This window comes from Callithrix jacchus, chromosome 1, assembly GCF_049354715.1.
Source record: "Callithrix jacchus isolate 240 chromosome 1, calJac240_pri, whole genome shotgun sequence".
Classification (NCBI taxonomy): domain Eukaryota; kingdom Metazoa; phylum Chordata; class Mammalia; order Primates; family Cebidae; genus Callithrix; species Callithrix jacchus.
In genome coordinates, this window is record NC_133502.1 from 144978632 (window position 1) to 145002354 (window position 23723).

The 23723-nt window shown below is 50.7% G+C and overlaps 1 protein-coding gene and 1 long non-coding RNA gene across 4 annotated transcripts in view; both read right to left on the minus strand.

Annotated features, from left to right (window-relative positions):
- The window catches only part of SHB (SH2 domain containing adaptor protein B), a 149622-nt gene that overhangs the window by 76374 nt on the left and 49525 nt on the right, over window positions 1-23723 (minus strand). For all 3 annotated transcript variants that reach the window (XR_013535467.1, XM_078372629.1, XM_003732012.6), the window contains one exon: window positions 19849-19969. Coding sequence is in view for 2 of the 3 variants with exons in the window: in XM_078372629.1 (XP_078228755.1) it covers window positions 19849-19969 (121 nt within the window). In the remaining variant the exon portion in view is untranslated. The remainder of the gene's footprint in view (window positions 1-19848; window positions 19970-23723) is intronic.
- Window positions 4978-13160, minus strand: LOC128932428 (uncharacterized). Its single transcript, XR_008482296.2, has 2 exons — window positions 13001-13160; window positions 4978-12696 (listed from the first exon to the last, which is right to left on the minus strand). It is a non-coding gene; the product is annotated as an uncharacterized LOC128932428 (long non-coding RNA).

Here is a 23723-nt window from a genome sequence, read left to right on the forward strand (position 1 = left end):
ATGGTGGTTTTGAATAATGTCCAAGCCTAAATGACTGCAGCCATTCTGTGTGCTCACAGTCAGCCAGGGTCTGCAGGTGGAGTGGACACAGTGCAGCCTTCCGAAGAAGCTGCCAGGCCATCTGTCCACAGGCTGGATGAAGCAACTTCATTTCCCGGAGCATCTGGACCCTTCCTCTTCCCTCACACCCAGGATGAACTTTCCTATTTCTCACCTGGATCATAAAGTCTGAGCTTAGCTGATTCTCATGGTTGAAGCTTGCTCAACAGGGAGAAATTGCATGTATGGAGGACAGCCTTGCAGCCTGTCCAGCCCTCGGGTGGAGGGTCCTTCACTCAGGCCTATATGTATGCAGAATTCTGTGATCATGTACATAGGAGCCCAGAGCCTAAATAAAGCGGCAGTTTTTAAAAAATATTTGGTGAGTCAATGAACACTTAGGTGAGAGTCTAGAGCCCTTATCTCTACAGCCTGGCTGGCTCCCCATCTCCTAATGCTGGATAGGCACGGAGTGTCCACTGATGTGTCGGCTCTGAGCCAAGGGTGCAGCCTGCTTGTCCCCACCTCCCCAGCAATGGCCTTCCTTTCAGCTCCTCATTCAACACCCAAAGGCATTCAAGGTTGGACCTAGATCTCACCACCTCCTAGTGTAGTCCCTAACCATCCTGGAGAAGAATTCTGTCCCTTTGGTGCTCCAAAGTAGCACTAATTATCTGTCCGATTTATATGTTAATTAATCACCCAAGGCCTTAAGACATTTCCAGGGCTGGCTCCAACTGCCCTGCAACTCTCCATATCTACCTTATCCTGGACTAATTTTTGAACTTGACCCAGGTTTGAAGGCAGAGGCTCTATGTGGTAAATCTGTCTGCCTGCCTGGTGTCAGTGGGAATTCAATGAGCTCAATAGTTTGAGTCAGGGAAATAGTAAGCTGACAGGCGGGAGGTAGGTGGGAGCAGGTGAAGGTTCAGTAACTTCAGATAGTCCTGAGGATACAGTCCAAGTCCCCATGGGGGCTTGGAGAGCCATTTATGAACTGGGCATCGAGCATCTTGACAGTCACATATCTCCACTCTGCAAGTTCCTGAAGCTGCAGCCATGCCAGCCACAGGCTGTCTCTCCATTTGCAAAGCCATCCCTTCCCTCTTCCCTACATGGCACCACCTCTGAGTTAACTTCAGGACCCAAATCAGGTGTCATCTCAGCACCTATGAAACACCAGTGGGTTCCCAGAGCCGCTAGCTAGTCCTCTCCTCCAGGTCTGAGCTTAGACTGCTGCCTAGACAGCCCCTTCCCTCCTAGGCTGCTCATCTTTCAAGACTTAGGCCAAGCTCCAACTCCTTGGAAGCCTTTCCTGCCTCCTTTTCCCCGGGAACCCTAGTGATCAAAATATATCTGTAGGGGTGCCCACAGCACAAAGTAAAGCTCAAGATATGTCAGACCTGAGTCCACATTCACTGGGGCCTGGGTCTCGTTTATGTCAATCTCTGGCGGCCTAGCTTAGGAGCTGGCACAGGAGGATGCAAAATGAATGCAGAGTGAGCAAACCTCTAAAGGACTGCTACCCAAGTTATCTTATCTTTGTGGTTGGCCTTCTGGACTGTCCAGCTCCATCCTCCTCAAGCCTGGAGCCCTGTACCTCTCACATTACAGACATGGAGGCCGAGGCACCCTGCTCCCTCACCTTGGGGCAGATGGCCAGCTTGCCAAACAACAGCTGTCCAGGGGGACAGCAGCTTCTCACTGTGTGACAAGGGCAAGTGGGAGAAAGGATAAGGCCCTGGGGAACCAAGGCCCAGGAGGAGACCCTACTAAGGGGCAGAGGGCCCTGGAATGGGATGGGGATGAACAAGAGTGATGCTTCTTCCTGGCTAGTGGTACCTGCTGTGTCCAGTCGTGCAAGCAGAGGCAGAGGCAGGACAGCTCTCGTGTGACAGGCACTCACTGCATTCTGCTGTGGCAGCGCTGCCTTCCCTTGTAAAGTGCCACTGTGCCCAAATGCCTTCTTGTAAAGAGGAGCACAAGGGGGATTTACAGCATTCCTGTTGCTCTGAGCTCCGAGCTCTGAGTTACAGTGGCCGGCAGCAGGCAGCTTGGAGGGAGGAGGGAGGGAAACACTAGGGCAAGGGCCCTATCAAAGTACTGAGCTGGACCGCTATCCTGCTGGCCTGGGCTTCCTGACCACCAAGGCTCCATAAACGGTAAACTTCCCAGAACCGCAGGGGCCCCGGAGACTCACAACCTCTCCCACCAGCCCCAAGGCCAGACACATGGTCTCTGCATTGCCTGTTTTCAAATCCAAACAGCACATGTTCTGATGGTCTCAAAATCCTATTTTGTTTACTTATTTAAAGACAGGGTCTGGCTCTGTTGCCCAGGCTGGAGTGCCATGGTACGGTCTCAGCTCGTTGCAATCTCCACCTCCCGGGCTAAAGCAATCCTCCTGCCTTAGCCTCCTGAGTAGCTGAGACTACAGGCACATGCCACCATGCCCAGCTAATTTCTGTATTTTTAGTAGGAATGGAGTTTCACCATGTTGTCTAGGCTGGTCTCAAGCAATCCACCTTCCTCAGCCTCCCAAAGTGCTAGGATTACAGGTATGAGCCACCGTGCCTGTCCTCAAAATCCTATTTTGACTGCTTATTTTTCAGGGACAAACAGGAAATCCAACAGTACAATGGTTAATAGGTTTGTGGCCATTAAACTGACTTCAAAGGCAAGGCTGAGATGGGAGCAGAGGAAAGGCTTGTTTTTCCTCCAGTTTCAACCAGCTCTTCCCAAGAGCCAGGCTCTGTGTTGGGCTCTGGGGAACCCACTGTGAGTCACTCAGGCCCTGCCCAGGCTGCTGGAGGAACTCAAAAGCAAGACAGAACAAGAGGGAGAAAGTCCCTGTGGGATCACAGGGCCCTTCGGTCAAGAGGACAGAGAGCATTTACACGGGAAAGCAAGGGGGTGCTAGGGTGTTGCCTTGCCCTGGGAATCCTCTAGGCGGATGTTGGGGGAGGTGTAGGGTTTGGGGGAGGTGTAGGGTTTGAGGAAAAGTCTGGACTCACATCTGTAGAACCCAGCGGAGATCTCTAAGCAGGAGAGTAACATGATCTAGCCAGTCCTGGGAAACTCATCAAGGGAGAGTGAGGAGGAATCTGGGAAGGGCTGAGACCAGCAAGTGAGCTGCTCTCACTCCGTTCTCAAAGTTCCTAACTTCTCTCCTCCCTGAGGTCTCTCCCCCGTAAGGCGTGAAGAAAGCCTGCTGCAGACTCAGGGTGCCCAGGAGCTCAAATGGCTGCTCCACTTTACTCCAATGATGCACATGCAAAATGACAGCTCTTCAAAATACACTGAAAAAAATTATTTAAACATATGCATGGTGCAATTAGGCCCGTTCGGAAGTAGGCTTCTGCGGAAAGATATCCCCCAGGGAGGCTAGTGTGACTTCAGCTCATAAACAGGTTTCCGGAGCGCTGAGTGGAAGCTGCTGACACCAAGTGCCACATACTGAGTAGAGGTCTGACTGAACAAAGGCAGCCTCGGCAGCAGCCAAGCCATCAGCGGCACGTGGGGGTTTCAGTGTTTTGGGAGATTATGTCCCTGTGTGCAGCCAGTATGTCTTTGTGTGACTGCCCCCACTACCAGGGCAGGTTAGCACTAAAGCACTAAAGTCATCTCAGGATCTGGTTGAAGCCTTGAGTTAAGAGACAGAGAAACTGAGGCAATGCCTTGTCCAAGCTCAAACCAGGGTTCAGAGGAGCTGGGATTCACTCCTGTACCCTTCGACTCATGTCTCTCCCCACTATCCACCCCATGCCCTTTACCCCCAGCCCTGTTCTATTTGGCCATTCAGAGATTTACAAAATTCCTGTAAGAATTACAGCTTTGTGAAGGCTGACAAGAAGAGCCATGAGGCTGGGGCACCACGCCTGAGTGGGTGGTTTCCATTGCTTTCCATAGCCCCAGGGCTGGGTCCTCAGGACTTGCACAGGTAGTTTCAAGGAAACAACACAATGGATGTCCATCCCTCCTGCCATGTAGTGGAGAGAGAAAAGAGAGGGAGGGAGAAATCAGAGAACAGGTACTGCTGGCAGACCAGAACAGACCAGGCCAGACCACAGCTTTAAGAATTGAAGGAGACCCCAGGCCTAAGGCCTCTGCTAAAGCAGTGACTCTCTAACCATGGGACTATCTGTCCCAGAACCATGGAGCCATGTAATTCAGGTTCCTGGGCTTTAGTGAGAGCCACTACAGGATGGGGCCTAGGAATCTGCATTTCGCCACTGCCCACTATCTTGCCCTTGTTTCTCCATGTTGACCAACTGACCCTGGAAGGCACCAACTGACCCTGGAAGGCCCTGCACTCATGGGTCTTCAGGGCGGCCTGCTCTTCACGCTGACCCAGTGTGGTGAGCAGAGCCTGGGGGGCAGGGGTGCATTCTACTGAGCCTCCCATCCTCTGCTCTGTGTGCTGATTCCCCAGTAAGGCTGTTCCAATGCAGGGTGGGCTGATTCTGTCTGTAACGCTGGCTAACTTGTACAGTCCACTGGAGAATGTAGTGTGATTTGGCCTCTGAAGTCTTTGGGGGCTGCCCCTGAATTCAGTCCTATATAGTGCATGGCATTTGGCCCTCAGAAACCCCTCAAGGCTGAGGGGCTTTACTTGCCACATGAGCCCCAGAGCGAGTTGGGGTTGAGGGAGCTCACAAAATCAACCGAAATACTGCCCTGCAGGTGCCAAAGCCTGCCTTATAGTCAGGGTGCTTTAGTCCTGGTTTCCTGTGTGACTTAGGGAAAGTCCCGTATCCTCTCTGAGACTTCATCTCACCATTTATACGATGGAGATAGCACCACATGCCCTGCGCCTACCTCGCCAGGGTGGTGTGAGAATCAAATAAGCAGGGATGTGCTTGGTATGTAAACACACATGTTGTTGTTACATGGCTTTTTGCTCTTCCTGTTTTCTTTCTTTTAAGCATCAGGGAAAAGTGTGTTCTTTTTTTCAGTTTCAGAGATCAAGTCAACTCAGAGGGAAGTGGACATTCTTTTTCATCAGCAGGCAAGAAAGCACTTGCATGGATGATACCTGGCTTGTCCTTTTCTCCTCCAAAAGGCAGGGGTCCTTAGGTAGGCAACTCTGAATGGTTCTTTGGTAATTTTGAAATCTCAAGTGAGCCTGTGTGTTTACATCAGTACTTACAAAGGAGACAGAACCACCCTTGTCAAGAGGAGATAATAGTCAAGCACATCTTCCTGGCAAAGGCACCATCGTGTAATTAAAGACGATAATTACAGCTCCGTGGCTAGTGTCAAACCAGGGCTCTTCCCAGACACAATTATGCCTTTCCTCACCCTGAATGTGAAGACATGTGGGCTGGAGAGAGCCTGGCCAGTTCCAACCTTCAGCCAAGGACAGCTTCTCCAGGCTAAACCCTTAGGACCTGGAAGGGTTTGACCTGGAAGCCACATCCAGGAGATTTGGTTTGGATATTCTCCAAGCTAGGTCTGCAGTCCTGCTTCACTGCATGGTGAGACCAGGTGCCGGGGATACTGAGGCACAAGCAGCCTCTTAGAGTGAGAAGGAAGCTGGCTGGCCCCAGAAGTTTAGGGTTCCTTTCCTTGGGGGGTCACGTGCTCACCGGCAGAAAGGCTCTCTCCCAGCGTCCACCGTGGAGTTAGAACAATGACTTGAGCCCTTGGCAGTTCACCTACACTTACCCGCTGAGACCTCTGTAGATAAGAGGCCAAAGGAGACGAAGAGGAGAAATGAGAAAAGATCACTTGTGTCCTCCCCATGAACTCTAGAGAGCAGGAGTGATGAGTGACTTTCATCCACCCTGATCCTACCTCACAGGACCTGACTCCAAGCACAGACTCTTTTTAATGGAAGGGAGGGGAAGGTGACAGGGACTGACGATATAGCAAAGAGACCCTCGCTCAAGTCCTGGAACTACTGCTGGCTGACCCTGGTGGGCCCTTAGATTCTCTGGTTTTCAGTTTGTCTGTCTTAAAAAAAGGACAGCAAGGACTGCCCTCCAGGTTGTTCTGAGGATAAAATGAGATATGGGAGAGCAAAATGAGAAATAAATATACATGGTGATAGCAATAACCCCACACAAATAACTGAAGGCCAAGGTGTTGAAAGAAATTAGAGAAATGCCAACGGTCTGACAATATTAATTAGAAATTTCCACAAAGCCATAGATTTCCTGAAACAAGGAAGTTTTCCTCCTAGATGCTTAAACAGAGAGATATAAAGGCCATCATCGCACCCTGCATAAAGAGGACTTAGAGGCAGAGCAAATGATGGACCTGGGTAGGGTTACTGCACAGAAAGGCAGGGCAGGAGGCCTTGCTTTGCAAGGGTACTACCAAATCACATGAGCCATATAAGAAGACATCGTAGTGACTGGAAGGGGCCCTGGGCTAGGTAGGACTTGAGCTCAGGCCATTCCTGGGACTGCTGGGAGAACCCTCCTCCCATATCCCCCTCACCCCAACCCCACCACCCTCTGTCTAGCCCCCCAACCTAGCTCAGCTCTAAAATTCTCACTCTAAGAAAGATTTCCAGAGAGGGGATAGGTTCTAATACCCGAGTTGAAGCTTTTCCAACAGCATTGCATACTGTTAAAAAGTTCAGTTAAAAAGTGAGCTAAAAACAGACTGTGTATTTTAACTGAAGTACTAGTTCCTGAGGGCTCCAGGACCTGCCTGCACGGTCTCCTAGGATGGAGACCATGAGTTTTAAGATCCATCCCTTCTCACCCCAGGAAATCATATATTTCTGCAAATTTGGGGAGCCAAGCCTAGGGGATGGGGCTAAGGCCCAAAAGGCAGCCAGAAACTTTTTATTAGTATGGAGCCTTGGGAATTTACTACAAATCCTGGTCCAGATGAAAATTAGTTTCAAGTCTTGGGGCTAAATAGGCTGAGGATATTAATAAGGACCAAGCCCTTCCTCCTAATTTCTGGATGTTAATTATACAATAATTAAAAATATTGTCTAGTTTCCTCTGAGGCTCAGCCTGGGCTGTGCTGGGGATGGGAGTGAGAAGCGGGCAGGGATGGATGAGCCAAAGGCCTAGGGGCCTGCCCCAGGTGGGTGCTTTTCACAATTCTGAGTCCCCTGCAGCTAAATACAGGACCTCCTTGGGTTCTGTCCTAGGCTGGAGCCTCCAATTCCTTCCAACTCCACCCTTAAAGACTGGGGCTAGGCCATACCCCTCGCTGCACCTGCTCGCACCACTCTTCCCACCCAATCCTAAACAACACCCACCCCCAACCAAGCAGAATGGGCCGCACCCTCCATGAGGCCCCCAGTCCCACAAGGGCAGGGTTCTCCACTCACATGTGACAGCAGTCATGAGCCACATCCCACTGGACAGCCCTCCTGAGGGGAGGCCCAAGGTGGGCACCACCTTCCAGCCCCTGTGTTCGCTGCAGTGCCCAGAACAGCAGGGCTTCCAGGGATGCTCCACGAAGACCCTCCTGAGTTTTACCCTGAAGGGCAGGACTGGGGCATGGGGCCTGGCTGCCCCTCCTCTATCTTACCTGGCTCTGACACTGTCCCAACTGTACTATGTCCCAAAGCGCCCACTGGAGCAGGCCACCCAGTAGCTCAGCACTAACCCTTCCCCTAGCAAAGACTCGTTCAGCAGAAGCATTTCTCCATAAGGGAAGGGGACACAGCACAGAAACAGAAGAAAACCCTAGAAGAGGTCAACAGCTGTTGCCCATCGGCTGTTTCCCAATTCTGCAGGGTGGTGAGGCTGTTGCAGGGAGCCTCCTGACTCCAGGCCTCTGCTTCTGTTACTAGGGAGGGCAGGAGCTGGCCCATGAGATCCATCTCAGGCTTACGTGCGTCCCTCAGCCAACGGTCCATCTGGCCCACTGACGGCCTGACCTGCTCCTGCCTGGGCTTGAACACAACTCCCAGGTTCCTGGAGTTGCTCCCAGGCCCCGAGCTGTCACTGAAGCCTCTGCTCCTGTTTTGTCACTGGCAAATGGAAACAACTCAGGCACTGCCTCCCTGGGCCTTAGGCTTAGGAGAGACACTGTGAAGGGCATGAGGTCACAGGGTTTCTCAATAAATACCACCTGAGCAGAAAATTGAATGCCAACTGGCCTGTTTCTGCCTTGAGCCACAGGAGCCTGGGGAAAGCAGCAGGCCAGGGAGCCAGAGGCGTGCAGAGGCTTCTGGGGAAGGTGAGCCTGAGCTGCTCGGGGCTTTGTGGGACTTGGAAGGAAAGGGCCCTGATGGAGCCCATTGAATAAAGATCTGCCAAGGAGGTGGGCATGACCCATCCTACCCCTGAGGTCTGTGCTGGCAAAGGTGGAGGGGCCAAGCCAGAGGTGTCAGGAATTGGGCAGCAAGAGGCTAGAGCTGAAGGCAGGCATGATGAAGGCCATTCACCTCAGGAAGCTGGGGGCTCTACTACCCAGCCTAAAACGTAGAGGACAGGGAAGGGGGACCCAGGGGCCAAAAGAGGCCCACTAGGGCAGCATGAAGACTTGGAAGACCCTGACCTGGTGAGGAGCTGCCAGAGAGGGTGGCTTCAGAAAGGGCTGGTGTCTGGGAGCATGGGGGCATGAGTGCATGTGCCAGCATCCACACAGAGACTTGAGGCTTAGTAAATGGGAGGGAACAGGGCCACAGGCCAGCAGGTGAGAGACCAGCTGGGGTGCTGGGGATAAGACATGCACTGCCCCATTGGCCAGGGCAGAGGTGAGCCGGCCCAGCAAGCACCTCTTGGTTCTAGAAGCTGAGAGCTCTATGGGGGATGTTTACTCATTATGTGAACAAAACACTCCATCAAAACCAGCAAGTTCTGGATGAGGGGACATTCTTCACCAGAAAGTTCCAGGCCAAGACCTTAAACACAGGGCACCGACAGTCTAAGTGCGAGACACTCCAGCCCCAGCCTGCCCTGTCATCCTGCCCTCCAGAGGCTTCCAGTCTAGCAGGTATGTCACGATGGACATGATGAGGGTTGTGTCGGCATATGGACAGAATGGGGTGATGGGGGCAGTGGGAACAGACAGGCCTAAAAACTGAGGCTTGGGCTTGGGAGACAGCCCTCTTTTGATGCACTACTTTTTAGGTGGCCAGGTACAATGACAAGCCTATACCCTGAAAGAGAGGGTGAAGAGGCAGCATTTTACTTCTTTCTGCTCAGCTATCTGTTTTGGAAAATGACTGCAGCCAGCCCTCACTAACCATATGAATACACACAGGCCAAGCCAGCTGAAAGGGTGAGGGAGGGACTCTCCACAAGGAGGGGAAGAGCACTGAACCTGAGGTACCTGCTATACTGCAGCCTCTGAGGCAGGACTCACCTGCTATTATTACTCAGCCCCCTCCCATGCATCACCAGGCAGAAACCCCTGCAGGGAGAAGGGGCCAGAAGTATCATCAGCCTCAGCCTTTTCATCTGCAAAATGGAAATCATCTCACCTGCTGCCTCTCAGAGCCTTAGGGAGATTCCTGGCATCATGTATAAAAGGCACAGACCTCTGGCATCATCTATAAAAGGCACCCTTTAACACAGACCTCTCATCTCTCTAAGCTTCCAGAAAGCCAGCCTGAGCCCTACTTAGAGGAGAGTACTAATTAATTAGTCAAATAGTAGGGTGTGGGGCGAATCATGGAATCTCCTCCTTCAGGCTTCTGAAAGGCAGGAACTGTGGCCAGCCATTTCCTTGGCCGGTCCCTGCACACTCCCCCTCTCCCCAGACTAGAAACACAGTCCAGGACTTCTGATGGTGGCCCCCAGACCCCTGGAACAGTTTGGGGCCCTCCTTTGATCTGACTCCAGCACCTTCCCTAACACATGAATGCATTCAATCTCTCCCAAGCACACCCAGATGGCTGCTCCCACCTCAAAGGTGACCATATCTCAACTTCCTGACTCCTCCCCAGGAACCTCCCTTCCCTTCTCAGATAGGACAGGTTTCATCAGGTGACTGACTTTCCCACCCTCCCACTAACTAAGGGCCGCACTGATGGTGTCATCCCAGCTTCTCTCCCTTCTGCACAGCACCCACTGGCTGGCAGGCCCTTCCACCACACCTACCCTGGGGAGGAAAGGGCCCTGACCCCACAGCCCCCACATCTAGGCCTGGCCTAGATGACAGCCGTAGCCTTGGAACCATAGAACCTGTCTCCCTGCCTCTTCCTAGGTGCTGCTGGATTTCACCCCACACTCCCAGGCGGGCCTGTTTTCTTAAATGACTTCCTAATCATGCCACACCCCTGCAGTGTGGGTTTCCGCATGGTTTCCACACCCTACCCAGCATGCAGGGAGCTGGGTGGGTACAGGATACAGGAGCTTTGCTGCGGATTAACCTGAGTCTCCCTGAGCCTGTTTCAGGACAGGTATCTCTATCAGTTTCTGCACTTTCAGATCTTTTAATGTCTCTGGGGTTCTGAAACACAAGGCTAAGTAAGGCAGGCCTACGGAGGTGAACTCCTACATTTCACATTCCTGTTCCTTTATTTCTACCTTGGGTAAAATGTATGTTTCTCTTACAGCTGTTAGGAAAGATGAGGAGTTAGGGCTGTGTTCCAAGGGGCCTGGGCCCTCACTGCCAAATGCTCAGCAGGACTGCAATCTGTTTGCTGGGCCCTCACACCTATGAGGCTTAGTGCCAGCAGCACGGGGAAAACCCATGTAAACCCTCAGGGCCTATGCTTCTCTACTGGGGCCAAGGACAGATGAACACACCTGCCAGCCACTGGGCCACAGCTGTCCCCCTTATTCCCATAAGACAGCACTGAGAGCATACTTCCTACTGAAGGCAGCCCTGGCCCTGGTGACAAGCCTCCACTCTGCTCAGGTCTTTGAGAAAGCCCCTGACTTCCAGCCCTTGATAACTCAGAGCTGGAGTGTCTAGCAAATGAGTTTCAGGGAATCATGGCTAGGCAACATGGCCACCTCGGTCCCTCACTCAACTGTTAGCTCCGTGAGAACAGTTCATAGATAGACCCTGGAGCAGAAGTGCCAGCACACAGCAGGTGCTCACAAATAGCCACCCAGTCAATGAATGAATGCACTGCATTCTTCCTCTGACATAGGCACTGTGACTTCAAGCAAGCAAGTCTCAGCAGAATGGAAAAGGCTGTTTATTGTGAGTACCTATTTGTTTCCTTTTCTTTCATTTCTTCTCCATACAGACCTGTATTCCTGTACTCATTCATTCAATCAGTGAATATTTACTGGGCCCAGAAGAGAAATGAAGATGGATTAAGACCAGTCCAATCCTTCACGGAACTCTCAGCCCAGAGAGGAAGGAGCCAAGGCAGGATCAGTTATTCCTTATGCAGTCCACCAGCTGCAGAGACAGAACTGGTCAGAACTCCTACCCAACTCCCACCCTGAGGCCAAAGCAGCTCCTCCCTGACCACCTAGCAAGTGGCTAAACCCAAACTTTCCAGATCTGGCACTCTTTGGAGGAGGATAGGCGGTCCCTGGGCTCCTGAGGGGCACCCAGCACTCTGTGGACCAGCCCGGGTCTCTGGAGTCAATTAATGCACTCACTCATTCAACCAGTGTTTACTGACCACCTACTCTGTACCAGGTACTTTAGGTTCCAGTAGGCAACAAAACCTACATCTCTGCCCTTGTGAAGCCCATATCTCAGTGGTGAGAAAGATGACCAAAAAAAAAAAAAAAAAAATGTAAATAAAGTATGTAGTATGCTAAAAAACGACAGGTGTTAAGGAACAACATGAGAGGTGGGGAGGGGTGGAAATGTAAGAGAAGTAGCCAGAATGCCTCCCTGGGAAGGTCATTGTGAGTCAGGACCTCAAGTGTGGCTTTGCTAGGATGCCAACCAGCATCTGCTTTGTGCAGGACACTTTGGTCCTGGAGGCTATCCTTCTCCTTCCTCTGTGTTCTCCAAGACCAGATTTCTCTCCAGTGTAATTTTTCTTCGTTTGCTTTATATTACAGACATGAGTGTTCTCTGGGCCCTTGTCCACCCTCCCCATGTGACAGGAGCACCTGGAGGGCAAGGACCCTCAGTCCACAGCAGGGGTGCTGTCAATGACTTGTCTGCTCTCCCTGGCCTGTTCCCGGCCTGCTGCAACTTTCCTGACAACCTGAACGTGCTCAGTGTCAGGGGTCAAAGACAAGAGGGGAATAGGGGCGAGAGAATAGAAAGCAGCTCCTAGAATGGCCCGCTGGTCACCATGGAAACCCAGGCTTCCCACTTCCCTCCCAGCCCACAGCTCTGCAGATGAGCACCACTGGGCTGGGTGTGTGAGCCCTGCTGTTTCTTAAGAATCGGAAAGTCATCAGGTGACTAATACAAAATCTATTTATACTTGACGATCTCCTTCCTGTGCGGTAGGTAAGTCATTCTGGTAAATGACAGACCAGCTAGGGAACTCTGCACAGTCCATGACCAAGCCTGCTATCTGCCAGGCAGGACTATGTGATAACGGATTTCACAACATTTCAAAACAAGGCCCAGGAGCTCCAGGATGTAAGTCAGGAGACTCACCCTGTGGCTTGCTGTTGTGTGAACTTGGCTGGTGCGCACCCCTCTCTGGGCCTCGGGAAGGAAGCATATATGAGGACAAAAGCATTGTTCCTCAAGGACAGTTTCATCCTGTCATCATCCAGCCAGGGGAGAGCTGTACCACCAGGATGAGCTGAGTCTGCTGGGGACTTGGTGGGGAGGGCAGGCCAGGGAGGAGCTTGAAGCCTGCAGAGGGTGAGGCAGCAGGAGAGATGGAAGTGAGGGGGCTCAGAGTACAGGGTTTGGGGAGTAGAGCTGTGCAGGGAGGCGTGTGTGGACATGCTGGGAGCAGAGTCCACAGCATTACAGAGCTGGGGCTGGGAAGGGCCTGGACTCAGGACCCAGACAGAAGGCCCTCTGCTTTCCCAGCATCAGGAGAACAGTGCTGCCTGGTACCGGGGGGCAGGGCTTATGGCAAACATGAGAGGAAGGCAGAAGTCTTGGGCAGGGTGGCCAGAGACAGCCTCTTTGACATCCAGGCAAGACTCACAGGCTCCTTTTTCTGAGAAGCATTTGCTGGTCTGCAGGAGAGTTCATTCCAGAAGGAGAGAACAGGAGCTGTAGGAAGGGCCTCTAGAGCTGGCTGTCCAGAATGGTATCCTGTCTGTCCTGAGAGGACAGATGGCAGCATGCATGCTAGAACCAGGCCTGAAAAGGGGGCCAGTGTGATCACAGAGGCAGGGAACCTAAGGGTTTATGAAGTCATCCCAGACCCATGACCTCTCAGAATCCTCCTGACACCCAGTGAAGGAGGAAGAATCTGATTTTAGAGATGAGGGAACTGAAGCCCAGAGAAGGGAAGCAACCTGTCCAAGGTCACAAAGCAGGTCAGGGGCAGAGCCAATGCTAGAATTTGTACTTCCTGCCTCCTTTCTCCTGAAACAAAGAGGCCGCAATTGGAACACAGTCTTTAATATGACAAACCTCACGATTCTCCTAGAGAGCAAATTGCTACTAGAAGAGGCCAGGCCAGAGGACAAGAAAATACAAAAGAACACACCCTCTTGCCTTTAAAATCGGTCACTGGCTTCATCTGGACCGTGCCTACCAGCGCAGAGTTAAAACGGGCAGAAGGTCAGTTGTAAGCAAGGAAAACAGCCACGTCAGAGCAGGGGGGCTCTGTGTTAATTGACTTTCTTTTAATTTCTTCTTATTAGGCTATAAAGTTGGTTTAATAAAAACATGCTAAGGACTTTTTAACGTGTAATTGCTTACATATTAAAAATTATGTAAAAATGCTTTCAATTAATGCTTAAGGATTCATCCAGTGAGATGACTTTGAACAGTTTTATAAGGATGCCAGAGGAAGAGTTAGTCATTTCTAAAAAGGCGGCCTAAGTGACTGTAAATTTCCCAGTTATTCCTCAGAGCCCCTAGGGAGCACAGGACAGAAGTGAGAGTATTTTGCCTGTAAGCAAGGACTCCAGAAGGCACTTATTGGTTCTGTTTTGCTGCTTATTTAATCTGAGACTTGGTATTCTCTTCTGTAAAATGGGAATGATGAACATTCCTATATCTCACAGGCTTGTTTCAAGGATTAAGTGAGCTAATGAATAGAGAGTATTGGAGCAGTGTCTGGCACACAGGGAAGCCCTTTGCAAAAGCTAGTGAGTGTCATGCATGTCACCACCACTCCTTGGGTACCTCTGAAAATTCTTAGGGCTGAAGGCCAGTGGAGAGAGGGTCTCAGGTACTGAAACACTTTCTGCCTTTAGGTTAACTTGGGCTTCCAGATCCCAATCAATATCTACATGCTCTTGCCCCATGAGCTTTTCTATCATTATCCTATCAAAAGTCTCATCTCCAGTCACTCCTCTCTAGCAACAAGGGCCCACCCTCTATGTCTTTCTCAAACTCTCCCCACAGCCTGGGTTGTCTGACTCAGTCCTCGTCACCACCACCTCCCACAACCCACTCTACTTGGATCACCCAAATTGGAAGCCCTTGTTCCTGTCTCTGAACTCTTGGAGAGCCACATGTGCACCTCAGTGCACCCACCACTGACCACTCCAGGTCTATGCCTGTCTGCTTTGTGCATGTTCCTGGAGGGCAGTAGTGGTGTCTGCCCCAATTACTCGGTCCACTCTCCAACAGAGCCTGGCATGGAGCCCTTGTGATGACCATGTGCACTGCACAGGGCCCAGGGACCAGCTCCAGCACTGGCAAGGGTGCAACCTACTTCCAGATGGGTGGGGGATCCTACAGGGAGTGACTAGAGAATTCAATAGCACAGTATACCACAGGAAGGACCAAACAGGCCCTCTCACCCCCAATAACAACAATCTCACACACATGTGCAAAGCTTATTTTCCACATGGGCATCAGCATCGCAGGCCCTATTTTACAATGACACCACAGCCCTCAGTAAGCTAAGCACCGTCAGCCAGCCAGGCACCCAAGTCAGCCTGATAGGGATCCAGTGCCCTTTGTGCTGCATCAGCAGGATGCCATGCACCTGGGAACCTTAAGCCTGGAATCAAGACCTGAAGAGGGAAAGAAGGAGTTGTGAAGCAGCCTGATCACTGGTGCAACAGGAGGCATGGCCTGAGGATTCCAAATACACAGACACTGGGGCATGAAGAAAACCCAGAAATGCTCTGGTTCTTTCTCTTTAAATTACACATGAGGAAACTGAGGCCCAGATGGGCAGCAGGGCATGGAAAAAGGCCAAGACCAGAATTGCATCATGAGAGACGAGTCAAGGAAGATGAAAAGGGGAAAGAGGACTGAACAATTAGCCAGGCCAGCAGTGAGAAAGGAGGTTGCCAGCCCTATCCAAACCTGTCCTATTCAGAGTTGGTCTCAGGTACTATCTTTGTGGGGCTGGTCCTGGGTGACTAATGACAGTCACTGTGCTTGAAAGGCAGGTCACAGTGAATCATGGCATCCTGGGAGCTCAGAGTTAATGCAGACCTCAGAAGTGGCTTGAGCCAGCCACCCATCTGAGACTGAACTCCCTTTCATATCACTGTCCAATGTGGGCTGTCTTGCTTCTGCTTTGACACCTCTAGGAATGGTCAGCTCACTGGTTTACAAGACAGCCGCACATTTAATAAGTGAGTTTTAAAAAATATCTCAAAAGGATGATAACTTTCCTGAGCCTCAGTTTCCCTACCTATAAAAAAGAAAGCTTAAGCCAGGTCACTAGATCTCCAATTAGGTTCTATAGAGCTATAGGGTTTAAGGAGACACCCCCAGAGATGCTGCTGGGGTGAGAGAGGCTATGGGGATGGCAAGTGAGGCCCAGGCAATGGGGCTCTGAGGTTTGTGAAGGGCTGAGCATCCATCTTGGAGCCAGAACATATTCCTGCAGGTGACACAAACGGGAGCCCATGGAGAGGATGAGCTGAGACATTCAGAGGGCAGGAGTGAGAGAAGCCCCTGGGAGAAACAGGCACACTTCCCCAGGCCCTCCGTCCTAGTTACAGCCCACAGAGCTGGGCCACGCTCCCCACCACCTGCTGCATGGAGCTGAGGGACACAGAAGACAAAACCTCATCAGTGAATCACTGACCAAGCTGGATGTGCTGGGGAATCTGAAGACCAAACTGCAGTGCACCAGGGCTGGGTGGGTCCTGGAAAGAATGCCCCAAATGATGATTTAAACAGGCTAGGAAGTCAACCCCATCACTGACTTACTAGCTGGGATGTCTTGGGCTAGTTTCTTAACCTCTCTGTGCCTTGGTTTCTCCACTGGTCAAGTGGGGCAGCCTACACTCCAGAGGGTAATGGTGAGGACCCAGTTAAGAAGTGACATCAAGTGCCGTAAGCAAGTACTAGAGAGCTTACCAGCTGCCTCCCTGTTGTTATTATCACTGGTCCATCCTTCCATACATAAGTAAACATGAGGGCACACAATGTGCTGCCCATCATCACACAGCCAGAGGCCCAAAGCGGCTAGAAGCACTAATGACTGCCCGCTCTGAGGCTACTGCCTTGCAGGGGACAACCGAGGTCCCTGGGTCATTCAGGTGGAAAGTGGCCATCCCAGATCTGCTTGACTCCAGCCCAGGCTCCTCCTGCATAGGTACATCGTCTGCAGCACAGAGAGGGGACAGCCTTCTTGTCAGCATTACGCTTATTGATTGAAGATGCTGCCCTGTAACTACAAGTTACATGCACACACATAAAATGTAATATCATCTAAAAAGGGTCACTCTAAAAGGTTTAACTTTTTCCATGTCACTCCCACTCCACTGCCATCACCAGCACCACCCTCTCTTCTGCCACCATCTCCCCCTCAAAGAGCTTCACGTCAGCTCTGCAAGCCTCCTGGAACATTTATGCACCAATGGCCATCCTAGCCCACATCCAGCCCTGCCGTCAATCACTGGGGTGATGCCACAGAGAATTACACACAAATAATTCTGAGTCAAGGGGAGCTTCAGCAAGGATCGTTACAACCAGAAAACACCCCTTTTAATCACCTGTATTCTGAAAAACAAGAAATGTGGGTAAACTTGGGCATAGATGCCAAGCTAGGATGCAAACACAGAGCAGCATATGCTAGAATGCCTCTCTGGAAAGAGAATGAAAGAGGTCTTAACAGGTTCCTGGCTAAATCAAACTGCCCTGCCTTGGACTTGACCCTGTGGGGTGTGCCCTCATTAAAAGGTCAAAGTCGGCCAGGTGCAGTGGCTCATGCCTGCAATCCTAGCACTTTGGGAGACCAGAGTGGGAGGCCACCCTAAAAGACACAGTGAGACCCTGTCTCTACTAAAACTACAAGAAAATTAGCCTGGCAAGGTGGCATGTGTTTGTGGTCTCAACTACTCAAGAGGCTGAGGCAGGAGGATTGATTGAGTCTGGGAGGTGGAGGATGCAGTGAGCCAAGATTGTACCACTGTACTCCAGCCTGGGCAACAGAGCAAGACCTTGTCTCAAAAAAAAAAAAAGCCAAAGTCCCTCAGGTCATTTCTACTCAAATGAACAGCTACTCACCTTTGAGGTTTTCAGCAGCACCCAGTAGGGGACTCTGGCTCCATTCCTAAGGCACCAGGCAGGGGAAAACCCTCCACGAGGTTGGGCTCCCAACAGATGCCCTCTCCCATCCCCCTTCATTCCCAAGTCTGGACTCCTATAACAACATCCTGCCTGTTCTGAGGGACCTCCAGCCCCTGTGCCATATTCTGCACTCAGACTGAGCCACTTACTTCCATTGGTGCAACTCCAGGAAAGGAGCTGAACTTCTCAGTTTCCCTCAGCTGTAAAATGGGACATCTCCTTTGAAGAGACATCAGGAGGCTTAATGAGGGTATATGTGAAAGTACCCGGCATGGAGTCTGGTCCCTGGCAGAGGCCTCTGCCATTTCTTCATGTCTAGGGTGCCCAGGCACTGACACTAACACTACACTTCCTTCAGTATCCTACCCCAAAGTTTGCAAAGCACAGGCCATACTTTGTACTCTGCCATCAATTCACTGTGTGTCCTCAAGCAAGTCTCTGTCCCTCCCTAATCTCAGTTTCGCCATCTGTAAAATGAGGCTGTTAGGTTTAGATGACCTCAATGATTCCTCTCCACTCTGACATTCTGAACATGACCCAAAGTCACTGTTGTAACCACCACCCCTTTAAGCTGGAGCCAACGCCTGCTGAATGCAAGACTGACAGAGCTGCAGGGAGGTGCAGGCCACAGCCCAAGGGCTGGAGCTGGTCCTGGGCTTCCTTGGAGCTGGGTTTCACCAGGCCTGGTGGAGGGGATGGGATGCACTGGCTGCGGTTAGGGCCCAGGCATGCATATACATCTGTGGTGAGAACTCCTGGAGCCAGCCTGCTTCCCCAAGGGAAAGATAGCAGGCTGCCTTCCCTCAGGACCCTGGCACCGAACACAAGCTCAGCTCTTGGCCTCTTGCTGCCTGTGGAGGCTGCTTTACCAGAGGAGATTAGACAGACGGGACTGAGTGCGAGGGAAACCCTCCAGAAGGCTGCACCTAAGTCCCTCTGGTCCACTGCTCTCTATGCTGCCCCTCACAAAGTGGCCAACAGTTCTAGAGGCCACATTGGTGGTCAAAGAATCTCCTTCCATGAACAGGAGGAGCAGGAGACAGAGAACACCAGAGGCAGAGCCCAGAAGGTGCACCCAGATCCTTCAACAATCAACCTGCATGGGCTCCATAGCCCGATAAGCTGACATTAGACATGGACCTGGCACATGCTAAGTGCTCAGTAAATGCCACTTCCTCTCCCTTCTTAAAGGTAGGAATGCAAAAAAACAAAAACAAAAAAACAACCTAGACAAATAAGTAATAAGAGGGCCATAGAAAGACGTATCTGTATCCCAAGTCCCCAGATATACAGGGTACCAATTCAGTAGGCCCCCAAAGCCAGGGCGGCCTGAACTTGCTCCCAGCCACTTTCTTGCACCCTGCAGCACAATGTGTTGATGTGCCCCAGTTCATAGCCCTGCCTATGTGAGGTCACAGGGGCCAGCCCACACAGCTGCCCTCTTGAGCCAGGAGAAGCCACAATAGGGGTTTCCCTTTTGCTTGTGACCTTCCCCCAATCCTGCCTACAAGATGACTGATATCTGATAACCCTTTACTCCTTAAAGATCCTCCGAGTATTGTATTATCTTGGCTAAAATAGGCCCCCCGGATGTTGCATGCCCAGCCACGTTCTTCTTGACTCCACACAATTGCTTTGACAAGGTTTTGTCATCAAGGGCCAACAGTAAAGCAGCCACTGGGGGGAAACATATCCATGCTTCCTGTAACCCTGTCATGTAGACCAGCGTTCTTTATGCTGCTTCCAGCTCCAAAACAAAGATTTCTGGGTATGTGGCCAGAAGGGAACGTCTCTATGCTTCTTGTAACCCTGTCATGTAGACCAGGGTTCTTTATGCTGCTTCCAACTCCAAAACAAAGATTTCTGGGTATGTGGCCAGAAATAATTTTGTCTCTACTAGTAATCCGGTCAGCTCTCTTCGACTAAGCAATGAACGCCAGGTGACCCAGCCTACTTCCCTTTTTGCTCTGCCTAGTAGGAAGCTCCAAGTTCATGTCTCAAATGCTATATCTTTCTTCACTCAGAAATTTCTGATAAAACTACTTTTTCTCCCTCTTCTCCCCACTTTTTCTTGGCCCCTACCTTTGGTTAACTGTATGTGATATCCTTGTATCTGGACTATTATGGTGCCCTGCCAGTTTTTTTCCCAATATACGTGAAAAATAAGCAGGCAAACCATGGGAAAGATTTAATACAGCAATGCTTCCACCTACCACCTTGAAAGCACACACCATGCCCCCACTGAAGCTAGCTGGGGACCACCCAGCAGTACCTTCACTTCCTCTTTCTTCCCTCCCACTGAGCCATGAGCCCCTGCACTGCAGCTCCACTTACCTGTCATGATCCTCTGCGCCTCGTAGGGCTCCATGTAGCCAGCACTCTCCCCCTTTCCTGCTTTGCTCTTGAGATCATTCTTGGCATCAAAGGGATCTGAGTAGTCATCTGCTATGGTCACCTGCAAGGAGGAAGATGGCAGGTGTGAGTCCACCTTTGGCTTTTTTGTTTCACATCTTTTCACAGCTATGCTTTGAGCCTCAGCTAGATGAGTAAGGAGAGGCAGGGAAGGCAGGAAGTAAAGCCGACGCCCAAACTCAGGGAGCTCCATGTCTCACAGGGCTGACGAATGGGACCCACACTGGCAGGGCTCCACCGCGGGGAAGGCCCTCTGAGCTGGTGCATGCCTGGCCCACTCCAGGCACAGTGACGTGAGAACAGAAGGGTACCTGATAGAGGTAACAACATACACTAAACACCGAGGCAAGAACCTGGAGGGCATCCTCAGGGAATGTGAGTTGCTTGGCTTAATGGAATGGAAGTGGAGGAAAAGTTGGAAACGAGATCTCAGAATGCCTAGAAATACTGACGAGACCCTGGTGCTGGCTGAGGCACAGAAGAGTTTGTCTAGAGATAATTAGCTTGGCGTTCCATTTCCCCAGACCTGGAACACAACCACACCTTGGGTCATCAGACAACAATCTGGTGAGATCAACGTACTATAAAGATCACTGTAGCCCCAGACAGGCCAAATAAAAACACAAAAGCAGCGCAAGGATGTACAGTCAGTCAGTCAGGGACATAAAAGGACCCTAGAAACAACAAACACAAAGGCCCCTGGACAACACAGGGAAACTGAGGACCAGTGTGAGCAGAGGCTTGGTCAGATCTTCCACCTCCCAGGGCCCCTGCCTAAGCTCCCCACTTGTCTGTATTCCAGAACACACCCCTGCCTCTTCTCCCCAGAGAAAAATTTTACAACGCACAAAGAGAGTGAGTCACCTGGGGTGGGGGGAACTCCCATGAGAACCTGAGTGTCTGGGATTCTAACACTTCAGAGACCACCATTCCACAGTTTCCCTGGAGAAAAGTAAAAATTCTCGATTGGAGGCTCCCATTAAACGTGGCCACTATTCCTCCTCCTTTTTACTTCCTAACCTTTAGGAGGGGCACAGAACACACCTAATCCATGCCCCTCCTGCGTAACCCCACTTTATCACAAACTTGCCCTGGGACTTTCCTCTTGCCCTCTTTGGTCACATTATCTGGCAAAGGCCAAGCCCTCAGCCAGCACCAACTGGCTGCTTCTCTTGGGAGGGGGTAGGTTAGTGTTCCTCTCAACCCTTGGGGTTACATGAATTGTTATTTAAATTGTCGGTTTAATTAGAAACCACAGGAGCCTGCTCTCTCTCCCAGCTTCTGGAATGTAAGGCATTTGAGGGGCCTGCAAACTCAAGGGAAGGGAAAATCCCCCTTTGCCTGGTAAATGGCAGCCTGTGGCAGCCACCCTAGCAGGGTGAGTGAGTGACCGCCAGCTGCCTGGAATGTGGTGCCTGAGGAGGGACAGCAGGCGGCAGCTCTGTCCCTGGCAAATGGCTGGAGGTCAACAGGAGGTTTAGCACACAGCAGTTACTGCTCCCCAAGCAAGAGAGAGCTCATCAGTGAAAACTGAAGCTCAGAGTGACCAGTACTAGAGCATCTACGGCTCCTGCTGCCCCTACTCCACCACTTTCTCTGCAGCTATGGGTCAGGCTCTGAGTCGCAGTGGGGGTGGCTTCCAGATGCTGACATTGTAATGGCAGCCTTTCTTGAGACCCACTGAACTCAAATGACACCAGGCTGGAGAAAGAAGGGGTGAGAGAGTTAGGCCTTACAATGTCTTTCATTTGTTATTTCTACTCTACCATTTGCAGAACACATTAGGAAGAAAATTATACACATGAACTGCTGTCAAACAGAACAGTTCAGACACTGGTCAGGTGCAGAGTTTTGTGTCTCAGAGTTCAAAAGGGGCCAGACATCCAAATGGAGAAAATGTAGCTGCTGCGGATGACATCTAATCTCATTTCTCTTGTCCCAGACTTCCTCACTGTCTCATTTCAACATGAACATCCTTTATCTACTCTGCAATAAGGAGGGGAAACATTTTTTCCCCTGGAAAACAAAATCATTTTGGGGGCTTTGCTGGTAGGGTGGGAGGGGCAGTTGGGTTCTAGTCTCCATGGTAATCTCGAAATCGCCATTCCAGCTCTCAGAAGTGCTCTGTAATTTGTAAACACAAAGGTTTGCAGGATATAAACCAAATCTTTGCTTGCCCTGGGACAGGAGTTCTGAAAGGCCTGTGATTCAGCAAGTGCTACCTATATTTTCTAATTAAAATGAGATCTGAGCTCAGGCTGTCACGGAGCTGCCTGTTCTGCTTACTTCCGTTTCAATAAGAATTTACAAATCCTAAAACCAGGAAAAGCCCTTGGTCTCTGCTGACATATGGTTCCAGTTATACTTGCTGACAGTTGAAAATCTTTCCATTAAAAAAAAAAAGAGGTCTAGAATTCTGTTAGTATAGGAAGCAAATCGGAAAGTTCCTAAAATGTATATTCAATCAATCTGCTTTTAAACTCCAAAGTGAGGTTGGTGGAGAAAAAGAAACTTGAGGTTTGAGCAACCTGAAACTTGGCAAACACTGCACTGAATTATATGACATTTTGCAAAATCATGTCCTAGTTTTGGGAATAAAAATTCAACCAGGTGTTAGGAGAGCTGAGAGGCAGTCAGCTAGAGTGCCCTGTGAACTACCAGAGGCCCCAGCCACTAGGACTGGGCAGTGTGACCACTGTCCAAGCTGCCCGGGGCTCATTGCAAGTCCAGATGGCCAGGCAGGAGGTTTGCTGCTTTTCTGAGCTAAAAGAAAGGGAATGAGTTTTCTCCAGATGTGAGATTGGATTTCTGATGAGATTGATTTTGCTTTGCTTTAAAACTTCCCAGTTATCGGACAATTGCTGTACATCTAACTGAACAATTCAACCAAAAGGGAGCCAGTCAGGACTGCTCTGCAGGCCAGACCACCTGGGTACACAAGAAGCTTTCCTTTGATTCTGATCTCAGACTGGCAGAGACCTGGCAACCACAGAGTTGGAGCTGAGCACTAGCAGAAAAAACAGCTGTAGAGTGTCGCTGCTTAGCCAGTGAGCCACATCTTCTTTTGTTTGCTTGGCCTCTGGGGATGAGTGCTAAACCCCAGACAAGCATCTTTCTTGCTTTCAGACAAAACTACAGACTCCAGGTCAGCCCAAAGCCCTTAAAGGGCTTCCACAGGCTTGTCCTCCCAGAGACCTGCTCTAGCCTCCCCTTGTTTCCACAGGCCCACTGCAGCTCGGAGGGCAGGGCACTGCTACAGTCACCTAGCAAACCAGCAGTGGCCTGGGGGTGGCTTCTCCATGCCTTCTCTCTGAAACACACATTCTGCTGGGGTCCCTGTGTTTTTATCTTGGGAGCTTCTCTTTGTGATAGGAAGTAGTCTGCAGCTGTTCATCTCCAAAGGAAAGGACTAGAGGAAGGTGGGTGTTGCCCCTTGGCCACACTTCCCTGTGCACTGGTGAGTTTCAGTTGCTTTTGTGGGACAGCTGCACTTGTGTGCAGAATTGGGTCCTCTCCACATGCTCAGTGGAAATGTACTTTGGTGGAAACACTTAGAAGGGTTAACTTTGGGCAGAATTCATTAAAATCCCCAAATGCACCTAGTTTGTCCTAGCAATTTAACTTCTCAGTATTTATTCCCAAATGTGCGCTAGGGTCCAAGGGCAAGGATGCTACCTGAAGTAATCATGAGAAACCACCCGAAACTGCTACATCCATCAACAGGGGAACTGCTAAATAAACTGTGCTAGTTCCATATGATGTAACATTATGCAGCAGGCTGGGGGGAAAAACAAGCA